At 46.8% G+C, this 16,031-nt stretch overlaps 1 protein-coding gene across 2 annotated transcripts in view; it reads left to right on the top strand.

Annotated features, from left to right (window-relative positions):
- The window catches only part of hid1a (HID1 domain containing a), a 118,329-nt gene that overhangs the window by 53,874 nt on the left and 48,424 nt on the right, over positions 1-16,031 (top strand). For both annotated transcript variants that reach the window (XM_080209234.1, XM_080209233.1), the window contains exons 5-9: positions 5,988-6,094; positions 7,446-7,562; positions 9,158-9,380; positions 10,081-10,137; positions 12,911-13,051. In XM_080209234.1, coding sequence (XP_080065360.1) covers positions 5,988-6,094; positions 7,446-7,562; positions 9,158-9,380; positions 10,081-10,137; positions 12,911-13,051 — 645 coding nt within the window. The remainder of the gene's footprint in view (positions 1-5,987; positions 6,095-7,445; positions 7,563-9,157; positions 9,381-10,080; positions 10,138-12,910; positions 13,052-16,031) is intronic.

Here is a 16,031-nt window from a genome sequence, read left to right as displayed (position 1 = left end):
ACTGACGGCAGCCGATTCCATTCACTCACCACCCTCTGAGTGAAAAACTTACCCCTGACATCTCCTCTGTACCTGCTCCCCAGCACCTTAAACCTGTGTCCTCTTTTAGCGACCATTTCAGCCCTGGGAAATAGCCTCCGAGAATCCGCCCTATCTATACCTCTCAACATCTTATAAACCTCTATCAAGTCGCCTCACAACCTTTGTCTCTCCAGGGAGAAGAGACCGAGCTCCCTCAACCTATCTTCATAAGGCATGCCTCCCAATCCAGGCAACATCCTTGTAAATCTCCTCTGCACCCTTTCAATAGCACAGCTTCCAACTTCCTCTCCACTCATCAGCTGCATTAATCTGCGCAGTGCACCACTTGAAAGCAAATTTGAATTTGAAAGCAGAAAGGTTCTTTCTTTCCTGACAGAATAATTCTGGGTAGTCAGTCAGACAGCCATTTCTCTCCCTCATTATTTTCCCAACAATGTTCTGGAACCTGATGCTCCTCAATCCCTTTCCGTGATCCCTTTTATCTTAAATGGTTAATGTCTCGTGACCGTCCCTTACCCTTCTGGCAGCACGGTGGCACAGATGTTAGCACTGCTGCCTCACAGCTACAGGGACTTGGGCTTGTCAGTGTGGAGTTTGCACATTCTCCTTGTATCTGATTGGAGCTCCGGGTCCCTCCCACAGTCCAAAGGTGTACGGGTTAGGTGCATTGGCCATGCTAAATTGTGCCTTAGTGGCCCGGGATGCGTAGGTTAGAGGGATTAGCGAGGTAACTGTGTGGGGTTGTGGGGAGAGGGCCTGGGTGGGATTGTTGTCACTGCAGACTTGATGGGCTGAATGGCCTCCTTCTGCACTGTAGGGTTTCTATAGTTTCTATGATTCTCTTTTTCATAAAGGTACTTCCTAGGATGAATTATCTTTTCTCATAATTTACCCCTTGACTGTTCAGGAATGAGTTTCTGATCTCTGGATTCACCTAATCATTCTGCAGCTTTCTTGTAAAAAGTTCATTTATTATATTAACACTGTGAAAATCCCCTGGTCGCCACACTCTGTTTGAGTACACTGAGGGAGAATTTAGCAAGGCCGATTAATGTAACCTGCACAATTTCAGACTGGGAGGAAACCGGAGCACCCTGAAGAAACCCAGGCAGACACAGGGAGAACATGCAAACTCCCCACAGAAAGTGACCCAGGCTGGGAATCGAACCCAAGTCTCTGGCGTTGTGAGGCAGTAGTGTCTCAGACTACAAAAGGTCATGAATGTAGAGTCAGAGGTTTACAGCATGGAAATAGGCCCTTCGGCCCAACTTGTCCATTTACCCCAATCCATCATGCAAACCAGCCTCCCATCCATTGACTCTATCTATACTTCCCACTTCTCAGCAAAGCAGCCAGCTTAATTAAGAACCCCATGTACCCCGGACATTCTCTCTTCCACCTTCTTCCATCAGGGAAAAAATACAAGAGTCTGAAGTCGTGTGCCAACTGACTGAAGAACAGCTTCATCCCTGCTGCTGTCAGACTTCTGAATGGAATTACCTTGCATTAAGCTGATCTCTCTCTACACCCTAGCTATGACTGTAACACTGCATTCTGCACTCTCTCATTTCCTTCTCTGTGAATGGTGTGCTTTGTTTGCGCGAGAAACAATACTTTTCACTATATGTTAATACATGTGACAATAATAAATCAAATCAGAGTCAAGTGCTAACCACTGTGCCACTCAATGCAAAGATCAAAGTTGATGACGTTATGCCAGAGAGAACATCACAGCCTTCAGGCTTACAGGCTACATCCTGAACCAACATTTTATTTGATTTCATCAGCCAGAGAACTTGATCCAATGATTTTAATCACTTCTCTATAAAAAGCTGGCAACCTCTTTCCTTGTCATCATTTAAATTGATTTCAAGGTTCTCACTTTTTATCATGAATTGATTTTCTCTTACTCTGCAGGATTATCTGTTCGTTTCCTTTAAAATCATTCAGCACTTGTACTCAATTTATTATTATTCAACCTGTAGGTAGGTGCCTTGGATTGTCTCCTGTCCATTCTGTCATTTATACGTAAATTATGGATAGCAGCAGCTCCAGCAATGCTGTATTCTGCTGTGTGACATGTCCCAAATACCCACCCTGCACTCGTTACCTTTTACCACACCGGTACATTCTCATGGACAGATATCTTCTAAATCAGTCTGTTATGCTGGATGTCTTTTCTTAAGAGTGTGGTCAGAATGTGGAGCTTGCTACAGTCAAGGAAAATAGCTTAGGTTTTCTTGAACAGGAATCAGGTGAGTGCATGAGAGAAAAAGGCTGAGATGAGATATCAGGAATGAGAAGAGACTGATGTCGAATAAGCACCAGTATAGACCATGCCAGTCGAGTGGCCGCCTTCTCTCCCGTATTTTCATAGAAGATCGTGGAACCCTACAGTGCAGAAAGAGGCCCTTCGGCCCATCGAGTCTGCACCGAACACAATCCCACCCAGGCCCTACCCCCATATCCCTACATATTTTACCCACTAATCCCTAACCTACGTTTCCCTGAACACTAAGGGGCAATTTCTTAGCCTGGCCAATCAAACTAACCCGCACATCTTTGGACTGTGGGAGGAAACCAGAGTACCTGGAGGAAACCCACGCAGACATGAGGAGAATGTGCAAACTCCACACAGACAGTGACCCGAGCTGGGAATCGAACCCAGGAGCCTGGAGCTGTGAAACAGCATTGCTAACCACTGTGCTACAGTGCCACCCAATTTTCTGCATGATTTTAATTTTATCTGTGACGTTTTCCTAACATCTAATAAACAAACATGCAAAGAAAATGGAAAACAAAGAACATTTATTTATTTCTGCTGATGATTTTTTTTTCTCTCCCGGGCAGTTTGGAGCAGTGTCCTGGTGATTAATTCTTAATCCGCTGAAACTCCAGGATAATCTTGGAGGATTAGTAATTCTGGTGGAAGTATAATGACAAACAAGGTCTACAGGGGCAAATTGAGAGTTAAACTGTCAGTGGGCCAGAGCAAAGTGCATCGCGTGCCCCCAGCATTTCCCTTTGCAGCTGCCAGCTGTGTTGCAATGTGCTGCCAAGCCCTGAAGTGTTCTGCAATGTTCTCTGGTGTGCCTCCTGCCTCCTTTACTTCACAGGCTGCCTTTAGCAAGAGGAGAGTTCAGTCATCGAGGTCACGACTGAAGCAACGACGGAACTCAGTAAATACTGGAAACCAGCAGCAAAAACAAAAAAAATGCTGAAAATACTCAGCAGATGTGGCTGTATCTGTGGAGAGAGAAGCATCGTCAGTTGTTCCTGGAGTTTTATTCATTCCATAGAATCCCTATAATGCAGAAAGAAGCTATTTTACCCGTTGAATCTGCACCCTTTCTCCGAAAGAGCGTTCCACCCAGGCCCTATCCCTGTGCATTTAGCATGGCCAATCCACTGAAACCTGCACGCTTTTGGACTCATGGGGTGTGGGTGTCACTGATAAGGCCAGCGTTTGTTGCCCATTCCTATTTGCCCTTGAAACTGAGAGGCTGCCTCAGCCATTTCAGAGAGCTTTCCTTCCCTTCGACAATGGTTTCTTGGTCATCATTCCTGATTTATTACCTGAATTTAAATTTCACCATCTGCTGTGGTGGGATTTGAACCCACATCTCCAGGGCCTCTGAATTAATAGTCCTGTGACATTGCACTATGCCACTGCCCCAGCTGGAGTATTCCAGACCCACTCACACAGGTTATATAACAAAATCTACCACCACTCAGATAATGAGCAGGATTTTACGGCGTCACTCGTCCCAAAACTGTAAAATCCCACCTGGGGTCAAGGATCTTTCCATGGTTCACCCTTCAGCCACTCCCATTCCCATGGCGGCTGGACGGTGGAATTCCAGCCCACGTGGTTTTTCAGTAGTGTTGGACATGGGCTGTAACACAGAGCTCTAGTGCTGTTCGAATAGTGCAGTGGGATCAGTTATTGCAACCTAACCAGGTGCTCTGGTTTCCTCCAACAGTCCAAAGATTTCTTTAAAAGTTCATTTATTAGTGTCACAGGTAGGCTTACATTAATACTGCAATGAGGTTACTGTGGAAATCACCTAGTCACCACACTCCGGCGTTTGTTTGGGTACACCAGTGGAGAATTTAGCATTGCCAGTTCACCTAACCAGCACATCTTTGGACTGTTGGAGGAAACCAGAGCACCTGGAGGAAACCCACGCAGACGTGGGGAGAATGTGCAAACTCTGCCCAGACAGTGACCCAAGGTTGGAATTGTACCCAGGTCCCTCGCGCAGTGAGGCAGCAGTGCTAACCACTGTGCCACCATTGCAGATTAGGTGGATTAGTCATGGTAAATTGCTCCTTAGTGTCCCTTCAATTTAATAAAACTATTGCAAATCCTGGGAGGGAGGCTAGCTTTTATACATGCATGAACTGTAAAATCAAAGTGGTGATGTTAAACCTTCTTCATTAATCATGGGATAGGTCACAGTTAGAAAATGAGAATCTTTGTTAGATTGCTGTTATCAGGAAAGAGGTGGCTCAGAAGAGTCTCACTGAGATGATCCTCAAGGTGAAAGGCTTTAGTTATAAGAAGAGACTGGGAGAAACTATTCACCGGAGGGGAAAGTTTAATGGGTTTGAGATGTTGAAGATTGAGGGGCTTTGAGGAGGTAAATTTGGCAAAACGATTTCCTTTGGTTAATGAGTTGGTATGTAAGCATCAATTAAAACCATTCTTGCCTCCGTTATATGTATGATCTCTGCCTCTGACTGATACTTTGTTGGCATCCTCTTCCTTAGTAAACCTCTTGGTGTCCGGGTTGAGAGTGTTGGGGAGTTTGTGCTCTGCAAGCTTGTGAGGCTTTGTTGAGAGTCAGCTCATTGCTGTATTACTACATTGTGCTTGACCCAATGCACCTTCATCTGGTGGATGGAGCCACTCAGATCAGCTCACCATCAACCTTTCATCATATGTGAATACATCAGTGGCAACATGCCGCTAGCCCATTGTGACTGATTTTGTTCTTCCAGAACCCACACACACTCATAGAATCCCAACAGTGCAGAAGAGGCCATTCGGCCCATTGGGTCTGCACCTACTCTCTGACAGAGCATCTTACCCAGGCTCTCTTCCCCACCCTATCCTGTAACCCTGCATATTTCCCATGGCTAATCCCCTTAACCTACACATCTTGGGACATTAAGGGGCAATTTAACATAGCCAATCCACCTAACCCGCACATCTTTGGAGTGTGGAGGAAACCGGGGCACCCAGAGGAAACTCACGTAGACACAGGGAGAACCAGCAAACTCCACACGGATAGTCACCCAAGGCCAGAATTGAATCTGCTTCCCAGGTGCTGTGAGACAGCACTGTTAACCACTACGCCACCGTGGAAGTTAACTATTTTGCTATCATCTGTAAATATTGACACTATGGGTGGGTTTTTCTGGCCGCACTCGCCCCAAAACGTGAAAATCATGTCCGAAGTCACTGGATCTTTGCATGGTTCGCCCTCTTTACTCAGAGGGTAGTAAGGGCGTGGAATGCCCTGCCTGCAGCAGCTGTGGACTCGCCAACTTTAAGGGCATTCAAATGGTCAGTGGATAGGCATATGGATAGCATTGGAATAGTTTAGGTTAGAGGGTCATTAGATTGGTTCCACTGGTCGGCGCAACATCGAGGGCTGAAGGGCCTGTACTGCACTGGAATGTTCTATGTTCTCCCCCCCACTACGATTCCTGTGGTGAGTGGGATGGGAAAATTCCCCCTGAAGTGTATTTGATGGGATAATGTAGAGGGATTTTGACTCTGTGCTGTTATTGGGTGCCTGGTGTAGAATGTGCTCCTTACTGATGCTGAATATAAGTCAATCTCTGATCAATGATGATGGAAGCGGGGAGAGCGGAGTGTGGCGGATGTCATGTAGGCTTTCACTGCTGATTCTCTGATCATCTTCATCTCTCTCCAGGAGACTGCTGAGGACCTCCACTGCATCGACAGCTGTGAATACATCTGGGAGGCTGGAGTGGGCTTCGCCCATTCCCCACCACACAGCTACATTCATGACCTGAATAGGTGAGGACACGGTGGTGATGCCCCTCAGTGTACAGGTGTGGGTTTGGTTTGAATGTAGCCCATTGTCCACATCTTCTTGGAATCTTCTCCAGTTAGTGCCCAGAGTGGGTAGTGACCGGGCAGTGTCCAGAGCAAGAGATGGCCAGAGTGGGTAATGATCAGAGCTGTCTGTGAACAGATGTGATGAGGGAGGGGAGTGTCAGAGATAAATCTCACAACACCAGGTTAAAGTCCAACAGGTTTATTTGGAATCACGAGCTTTTGGAGCGCTGCTCCTTCAGCTGAGTGGGGAGGTAGGTTTCACAAACCTCTCCACTCTCTTGATGCAGTGCTCCGAAAGCTGGTGATTCCAAGTAAACCTGTTGGACTTTAACCTGGTGTTGTGAGACTTCTTGCTGTGCCCACCTCAGTCCAACGCCAGCATCTCCACATCACAGGGATGAAATTGGCTGTAGGCCCAGATTCTGCCCTGGCTGGGGTCAGCTAACCGGGTGTTTTTGATAATATGAAGGTCTTTTCAATTAAATCTGTGTAAAGCAGAATGTGCGATGGGCAATTTTTATCATCCATTTTGTGCGGTGGGTGTTGTTAACAAGTCAATATTTATTGACCATCTCTGCTTGTACCAAGAAGGTGCTGATGGACTGTGTCCTGACCCAGTGGGGATAGTTTGATGAATTGAGTGCTAAGCCCTTTCACTGGATAGTTAAGAGTCAATATTGGTGCTGGAAATTGAGGTTTATATAGTACATGTGGGTAAAAATGGGCCTACATGTTGAACAAACATCGGGTAGATGGATGTTTTCTTCCTGACGATTCACATGGGTTTTTACAACAATCGAAAAGCTTCATGATCACTTTTACAAACTCAGGGTTCCGTTTCAAGATTTGCCTTTAAATCTGAATTTCTCAAATTCCCGTGGTAGGATATGAAATCACATTCTCTGGATTATCAGTTAGTATTTATTACAATTTGAAAGATTCATTAGAAAATGAAAAAACATTCACGATCACCACCTGACTACAAAAGCATATTGGAGAAAATAATGTTGCCAAAATTGGGAGGCTGAATCTATTGGGAAAGGGCGAAGAGGCAGTGGTTCTTATCTTCGATTGGGTTTGAGCCTACATGAGGGAGAAGGGGATAGGGGACAGAGTGGGAAGATGTAATTAAATTGAGAAATATAAACTCCAGCACAGAACCCTGGTGCGAGAGGCCCTTTGCTGTGCTATAGATTCTAAGTGCGTGCTCGGATCAGAGGACGGAGCCACACTGATGGAGTGAAGGGCGAGTTGGGTTTGCTGTAATTTTCTCTTCCTCCCTCACCCAGTGTTTCTCTTGTTCCTGCAGGACGGAGCTCCTGAAGCTGCTGCTGACCTGTTTCTCTGAGGCTGTATACCTCCCGCCCACCTCAGAGGGAAATGTTCTCAACCCCTGGGTCCAATTCTTCTGCTCAACAGAAAACAGGTGAGGCCCAGGCAGAGAAACAAGATTCCAAGTGCTGTGTGGGATGGGGTGATATTCCTGGAAATGGTGGGTTTATTTAGGTACAGTTCCAGTGCTCCCAACCCCTGTCCCTTCTCGAAAGTCTCCTGTATGAGTGATTCCATCCAGACTTTGCAAAGCAGTAGGGAAAAGAATTTTGGGCTGTGCTGATGTTTGGGTGTGGGGAGGATGGGCTCCTGTCCTTCACCCTTCCTGCCCAAAATGATGAAGTGATAATCAGTAAGAATTCAACCCATTACTGTATTTTGAGCTGGCTCTCTTGACCATAAGAACATAAGAACATAAGAAATAGGAGCAGGAGTAGGCCATCTGGCCCTTCGAGCCTGCCCCGCCATTCAATAAGATCATGGCTGATCTGTCGTGGCTCAGTTCCACTTTCCGGCCCTCTCCCCATAACCCTTAATCCCCTCTCTTATCAAAAACCCATCAACCCGCTTCTTGAAAATATTTAGCGAGGCAGCCTCCACCACTTCAACGGGTAGAGAATTCCAGAGATTCACCACCCTTTGAGTGAAGAAGTTCCTCCTCAACTCCGTTCTAAAACGCCCCCCCTTTATCTTGAGGCTGTGCCCCCTAGTCCTACTGTCTTTTTTCAGTGGGAAGAGTCTCTCCACCTCTATCCTATCCATCCCATTCATCATCTTATACGTCTCAATGAGATCTCCCCTCATTCTTCTAAACTCCAACAAGTTCAAGCCTAGTTTATTCAGCCTCTCCTCATAGTTCAACCCCCTCAACTCCGGTATCAGCCTAGTAAACCTCCTCTGCACTCCCTCCAAGGCCAAAATATCTTTGTGCAGGTGCGGCGCCCAAAACTGCACACAGTACAAGGTTTAAGCTCTCAATCTGGGCTGACATACCAGCGCTGTACTGAGGGAGTGTTCTACTGCTGGAGGTGCCATCAGCCGGAGAAAATATTAAACCAAGGCCATCTGCACTTGGATGGAATGCACCTGTTCGCAGAGGCAGCTCGCTGCCTAATTCCCAGGGAAATTAGAAATGGCCAATAAATACTGGCCTTGCCAGCAACTTCTACATTTCTTGAACAAATTTGGAAAAAATCCTGGGCCAGGGACACTTCCTCAGCCTCATACTGACCTCTGACTTGTCAAAGCTCCTTGGTGCCACACTTGGTCAAGTTCTGCCTTGCTGTTGTCTTTGAATTGATCAAGTCTGTGAAGATGTTTGCAAATCGCTGAGTGGGTTATTGCTCGGATAGTGTTACTCTAACACCATTAATTTGTCAAATTACATTGTCTTGCTAGACGTTAAGGATAACATTTGACTCTTAACCCTCCCCGTCTCTGTACTCTGCGCAGCCAATGTCTGACCCTCCCAGATTCTGTAACCTGTGTGGTCAGTGTCTGACCCCCTGAACCTTCCAAAGTCCAGTGTGGTCAGCGACTGACCCCTGACTCTCCAGAGCCCATACTCTGTGTGGATTTTGCCTCCTTTCTCCCTGAATGTTGCACCGATTCTCATTTAGAAGCTCAGCGTTTGTAGTTAATTGCTTTGTAAGTTGTCTCACTGACTCCTGGTTGATTGCTATGTTTCAGGCATGCGCTGCCGCTCTTTACATCGCTGTTGAATATAGTGTGTGCGTATGACCCTGTGGGATACGGCATCCCCTATAACCATCTCCTCTTCTCTGACTACCGGGAGCCCCTGGTGGAGGTGGCCGCCCAAGTCCTCATCGCAACTCTGGACCATGATGCCTCCACCAGCCTGAGCCCTTCCGTGGACGGGACCACAACAAGCACTGCCATGGATGACACAGAGGTGAGGCCACGTGGTGCAAGTTCCTGGTGTAAGCAACCTCTTCACTGCTGGCTTAGAGCTACCAACATGCACAATGCCTCATATAAAAGTATCTGAGATGGTGACTGCTGACTCTAATAGAGGGAGTGGGGCAAGGTACCACATACTCTCTCTCTCTCTCACACACACGCACGCACACATGCATATACACATACACACACACACACACACACAAAACAGACACATGCACACACACACACATACACACGCAACATTTTGCCTTGACTCTAGGCTGTGAATCTTGCAGGTACGTGACATTTGGAGAAGCAAAGTACATGTCGGTCAGTTCAAGAGATTATAGGTTTCCTCCCTCTGCCCTGACTCAGGAACATTGAAGTCAGTTATTTACTGGTTAGTGTTAACTGCAGGCAGGTTCTGAATCAGCACCATGTTGGTTAGTGTTAATCCACGAGGCCATTGTGAATGGACTGGATGACCCTTTGTTAGACTCTGAGAAAGAGTTATCCAGGTTCAAAATGTTGGTTCTGTTCTCTCTCCACAGATGCTGTCAGACCTGCTGAGATTTTCCCGTGTTTTCTGTTTTTGTTTCGGATTCCAGCATCCGCAGCATTTTGCAATAAACTGTAACATGTCGGAAATAATGATAAATATCCTCAAGTACAGGGTTTGTGCCTCCAATCTTTATTATTTGCTCTTACAGCCTCCTGGTCCTGAGAACCTGTTTGTCAACTACTTGTCTAGAATACATAGAGAAGAGGTAAGTCTCCCTGAATCTTTTACAGCAACATCTGATTTAAATGCTGGAAAATGTTTATTGCCGGCAGAGGTCAGTGAGTGTAACTGTGGGAGAGGCAGGTAAACCAACTGACAACAGATTAATTAAGCCTCGAAGCAACTGTAGGTAAATTAGCATCTTTAATTCAAAGTAAAATTCCCGAGTATTTGGTTTCCTACAACAAGATTGCAATCAGACAGGAATTGGCACCAAGCTGGAGCAGGTGAGCAAAAGCGTGACCAAAGAAAGAGTTGTGACAGAGAGGGCGTTAACGATGGAGAGAGGGAAGCCGAAAGGTTTATGGGGGAATTCCAGAGGTTAGGATCTGTATGACTGAGGACACATGCCAGTGTTACTGTGAAGGAAGTGCAACATGAACCCAAGATTCCATTTGAGGCCGTCCTCATGTGTGCGGAACTTGGCTGTCGGTTTCTGCTCAGCGACTCTGCGCTGTCGTGTGTCGTGAAGGAAGGCAGGAGTGTACGAAGCCTAAATTGGAGGAGAGCGGAGTGTTGTGGGGATGGAGCAGATTGTAGATATATGAATCAAGAATATTGAGGGATTTGAACACTAAGATGAGACTTTTAATTCAGACTTCAAGAGATATAGTTCAGCAAGTTCAGGGATGAGTTAAGATTCAAGAAACTGAGTTTTAGATCATTTCAAGTTTGCAGAGAGTGAAGGATAGATTGCTGACCAGGAGAGTATTTCAGTTGTTAAGTCTGGAGGTAACAAAAAAAGGATGGTGGTTCCACTCCAGAGGGGCTGAGACAGGGTGGGGATGGATGATGTTACATTGTTAAAATAGGCAGACTTAGTGATGGAGAGCATACGGCATCAAAATTTGAGCTCAAAGTCAAATAGGATGCTGAATTTGTGAAACATCTGGTTCACCCTCAGACAGTGACCAGGAAGAGAGATGAAATGAGTGGCACGTTTGTACTGGGAACCAAAGACGAATGGACTTGGTGTCTGTTGTTCCCTCTCTGTGATAGCATGTCCCTTTCAGGGTGAGTTATTGGGGAGGGTCACATCACCCATAGGGCCAGTCTCAGTGAGGCATACAAATCGAGAGCTGCTTTCTGGCAGTTAGAGTCTTGGAGTTGTGGAGTTCCGAAGCATCCTTATCTCTTGTATATAGTTGTTTCCCCCAAGTAAATCCCTGTTCATTTATCTACCTTGGCTCATCAGCTCCTCGCAGCTATTACAGGGCGATAAATTGGAGTTTTTTTTCCCGTTGTCTGCTGCACCTTGGGAGATAAATGATGTCTATTAGTGCCTCCACAGGTATAATGAGTTTTGATGGCTCTCTCTCTGTTATAAGTCGAGGCCAGGAATACAGGTTGTCTACTGTTCCCTTGCTTGATTGTGGTGGGCCCGTATGATTATTAGTGTGAGATTTCACAAGGATGAGCGTTGAGCTTTGCCTTGTAATTATTGTTGGAGGTTTCCAGAACTGTAGCCAAGTTGCAAATCATGTGACCTGTAACAGCTATGGTTTTTGTCCAACAAAATCCATTTTAAATAAGCAGTAAGTAAAGTTTGATTAAATAGTTCATGATATCTTTCATATCTTATGGGCATGATTGGATTAGAATTGGGTGGCTATTGTAAAAGTACATTGTTATAGAGTGTACAGTAAAGATTACCAGATAATGCCAGAGATAAGAAGGTGAAGTGATGATTCTAGTTATGAGGAGAGACTTGAGATAGTGGAACTGTTTCCAGTGGAGCAAATTTAGTAAAGATTTTGTATAATTCTTAAGGGTTTTTACACTGAGTGGGTAATGAGTATTATCCTTGAATGCAGAGTTGACGATAAGGACATGGGTTCATTGTTGAGTAAAAACGAGTAGACATCTATTTGCTTCAGGCTTTGACACATGATCATTTATCTGTTTACGAAAATGCTTTGCTCAAAATCAGAGATGGACAGGACAAAGAAGTCAGCTACACAAGACTCAGTTTAAATGATGGGTGTCATTGATGTGTTAATGTGTTGTCATTTACTATAAGGATTCTGAGATATGATGACTTGTTATTTTGTGGACAACAAGAGGAAGCGAGAGCTCACACCAGTACGGGTGATATTGTACAGGGGCACTGGATACCAGTATGGGTGATATTGTACAGGGGCACTGGATACAATACGGGCGATATTGTACAGGGGCACTGGATACCAGTATGGGTGATATTGTACAGGGGCACTGGATACAATACGGGCGATATTGTACAGGGGCACTGGATACCAGTATGGGTGATATTGTACAGGGGCACTGGATACCAGTACGGGTGATATTGTACAGGGGCACTGGATACCAGTATGGGCGATATTGTACAGGGGCACTGGATACCAGTATGGGTGATATTGTACAGGGGCACTGGATACCAGTACGGGTGATATTGTACAGGGGCACTGGATACCAGTATGGGCGATATTGTACAGGGGCACTGGATACCAGCACGGGTGATATTGTAGAGGGGCACTGGATACCAACATGGGTGATAGCACACAAAAGGTTGTGCTGGATACTAGAATTAGGAATGAAAGCTGAATGAAGTGTGATGATGTAACTGTGCAGGATATGAACACCAGTGTTCAATGTACTGTATATTGTTAAATAAGACATGGAAGATAGGGTATGGTGTAATGTCGTAATAATTAATGCAATGACAGGGAGGTATCTGCAAACTGCTCTCACCCAGTCGGTGTGTATTCAGAAAGTTTAACCTTTTTTTGTCATTGATTGCCAAGGATTTCCAGTTCATTCTGAAGGGCCTGGCTCGTTTGCTAAATAACCCACTGCTTCAGACCTACCTCCCCAACTCTACCAAGAAAATTCAGTTCCATCAGGAGTTGCTGGTGCTCTTCTGGAAACTGTGTGACTTTAACAAGGTGAGAGTACTAACGGCCTGCCACACACACGCTCCGGGATAGACTGCCGGTGAAACTCGGGAAGAGAGACCGCGGGTACATGTCAGTTACACCTGGTATTTTGTGGCAGACCCCTGATATATTTAGTGAATTTATTTAGCTTTATGACATTCTAAGCAGATCTCATTGTCATTTTTTTCTGTTTCTAATTCGCAAATTGCCAGATTTATTTTTCTAAGATGAATTATTATTTCTCTTGACACAATACAAGTGGTAATTAATGTTTAATTGTTCAAATACAGTAAGTCCTGACTCTGAGCCATTTCATTATAATGTTGTTTATTTGTCAGGGCCAGTTTTAATATTTCTATCTGATGCAGTATGGACCAGCCTGCACCATGTTCTAACATGGAGGAGATGCTGTTACTGTCACCATGGACACAGGCTGCAGAGAGAGGGAGGGAGAGAGCGAGGTTCTCAAACCTCCCTCCCTCACTCCAGGAAGGTGCAGGCTGCTGAACCGTCAGCAGCCTGGGGTAAGGGAGTGGGCCCCCCAGTCTCAGCCCCTACCACTACTCCTGCCACTACCTGGCTCAATGTGTAGTCCATTGGCTCCATCTGTGCTGAACCACCCCCTTCACTGAGTTGTTCTGCAACAGTCCAAAGGGCCAAGGATTGGCCTCTGCAAACTGCCAGGAAAAATCTAAGCTGTGGAGACACAAAGAGTGGGAAAGAGAGAGAGAGAGGAGGAAAGGCAAGAGGGTGAGAGTGAGGGAAGGGGAAGGGAAAGAGAGAGGGAAGGAGGGAAGGGAAAGAGGGGGAGAGGGAAGGGGAAGGGAAAAAGAGGGGAGGGAAGGGGAAGGGAAAGAAAGGGGGAGAGAAGGAGGGAAGGGAAAGGGGGAGAGGAGGAGGGGAAGGGAGAGAGGGGGAGAGAAGGAGGGGAAGGGAGAGAGGGGAGAGAAGGAGGGAAGGGAGAGAGGGGGAGAGAAGGAGGGAAGGGAAAGAGGGGGAGAGAAGGAGGGAAGGGGGAGGGGGGAGAGAAGGAGGGAAGGGAGAGAGGGGGAGAGAAGGGGGAGAGAAGGAGGAAGGGGGAGGGGGGAGAGAAGGAGGGAAGGGAGAGAGGGGGAGAGAAGGAGGAAGGGAGAGAGGGGGAGGAGAAGGAGGGAAGGGAGAGAGGGGGAGAGAAGGAGGGAAGGGAGAGAGGGGGAGAGAAGGAGGGAAGGGAAAGAGGGGAGAGAAGGAGGAAGGGAGAGAGGGGAGAGAAGGAGGGAAGGGAAAGGGGGGAGAAAGGGGAAGGGAAAGAGGGGGAGAGAAGGAGGGAAGGGAGAGAGGGGGAGAGAAGGAGGGAAGGGAGAGAGGGGAGAGAAGGAGGGAAGGGAAAGAGGGGGAGAGAAGGAGGAAGGGAGAGAGGGAGAGAAGGAGGGAAGGGAAAGGGGGGAGAGAAGGAGGGAAGGGAAGAGGGGGAGAGAAGGAGGGAAGGGAGAGAAGGGGAGAGAGAAGGGAAGGAGGAGAGAGGGGGAGAGAAGGGGGAAGGGAAAGGGAGGGAGAGAAGGAGGGAAGGGAAAGAGGGGGAGAGAAGGAGGGAAGGGAGAGAGGGGAGAGAAGGAGGGAAGGGAGAGAGGGGGAGAGAAGGAGGGAAGGGAAAGAGGGGGAGAGAAGGAGGGAAGGGAGAGAGGGGGAGAGAAGGAGGGAAGGGAAAGAGGGGGAGAGAAGGAGGGAAGGGAAGAGGGGGAGAGAAGGAGGGAAGGGAGAGAGGGGGAGAGAAGGAGGGAAGGGAGAGAGGGGGAGAGAAGGAGGGAAGGGAAAGAGGGGGAGAGAAGGAGGGAAGGGAGAGAGGGGGAGAGAAGGAGGGAAGGGAGAGAGGGGGAGAGAAGGAGGGAAGGGAAAGAGGGGGAGAGAAGGAGGGAAGGGAGAGAGGGGGAGAGAAGGAGGGAAGGGAAGGGAAAGCAAAGCCAAAAGTTGAGCAGAGTTTCAGGTTGCTGTGAGTGAGACGCAGAGGTTATGCTACTGAGGGTTTGTGATGGTGAGTTTAGTGATATCTAATTTCTGTGTATAGTGTTTCTGCTGTATTCAGTGATTTATTTTGTAAGTAATTTGAGCTGGTAATTCACAGTGCTGAGCATGTACAATACAGTATTTCAACTTGTATACTGATTATTCTGGGCAAGAAATGCCCCAAGGAACCTAACTCCGACAATCGATTCCTATCGGAACCCATGATTCACAAAGTCATTTCGTTTAGATGCATTTTTCAGGAACGCAGACACGACTGTAGATGAGGACTTGCTGTAGATATTGGTAGTCACATGAGCGGCAAGTTTTAAGGACCTGGTAGCAGGCTGGAAACTGGGGCTGCGTAAAGTCAGGCCCCTGAGTGGGAGTACGGTCAGCGCTGGAGAGCGGGGTACATGGACACAAACCTTTAAAGGCGGCAGGACATGTTAAAAAAGCAATTCATGAAACATCTAGGATTCTGGCATTTATCCTTAGAGACGCAGTAGAACAACTGGGAAGCTACACCAAATCCGTATACAGCACCTGTTCAGCCCCAGCTGGGACATTGGGTTAAATTCTAGAACCACACTTTTACACACAAATGAGGATGCCAGGAGAGATTTACTGGAATGACTCCATGGATGAGGGTTTAATATCTTGTGGATTGACTGGAGAAGCTGGGCTTGCGCTGAGAAGAGATTAGCTAAAACCCTGAAGGGTTGAGAGGGAGAATTCATCAAGAGAAACTCTTTCTACTGATAAGCCAGATTTAAAATGATTGGTAAAAGAACCAGAGGCGACACGGGGGAGGAAGCTTTTGATGCAGTGAGTGGTGAGCGTTTGGAATGCACTGCCTGACAGGGTGGTGATACACATTCACTGGTAACCTCAAACAGAAATTTGGGATAAACAGTTGAATGAGAGAAAGTGTTTGGATGCGAGGGCAGTGTAGGGGTGTGGGACTCACTGGGATTGATCTTGATCCAGACTCAATGTTCTGACTGTT

The sequence above is a fragment of the Carcharhinus amblyrhynchos genome, chromosome 21, assembly GCF_965287045.1.
Source record: "Carcharhinus amblyrhynchos chromosome 21, sCarAmb.v2.hapA, whole genome shotgun sequence".
Classification (NCBI taxonomy): domain Eukaryota; kingdom Metazoa; phylum Chordata; class Chondrichthyes; order Carcharhiniformes; family Carcharhinidae; genus Carcharhinus; species Carcharhinus amblyrhynchos.
The sequence above is the reverse complement of the archived record's forward strand: the minus strand, read 5'-3'. Positions and strand labels throughout refer to the sequence as shown.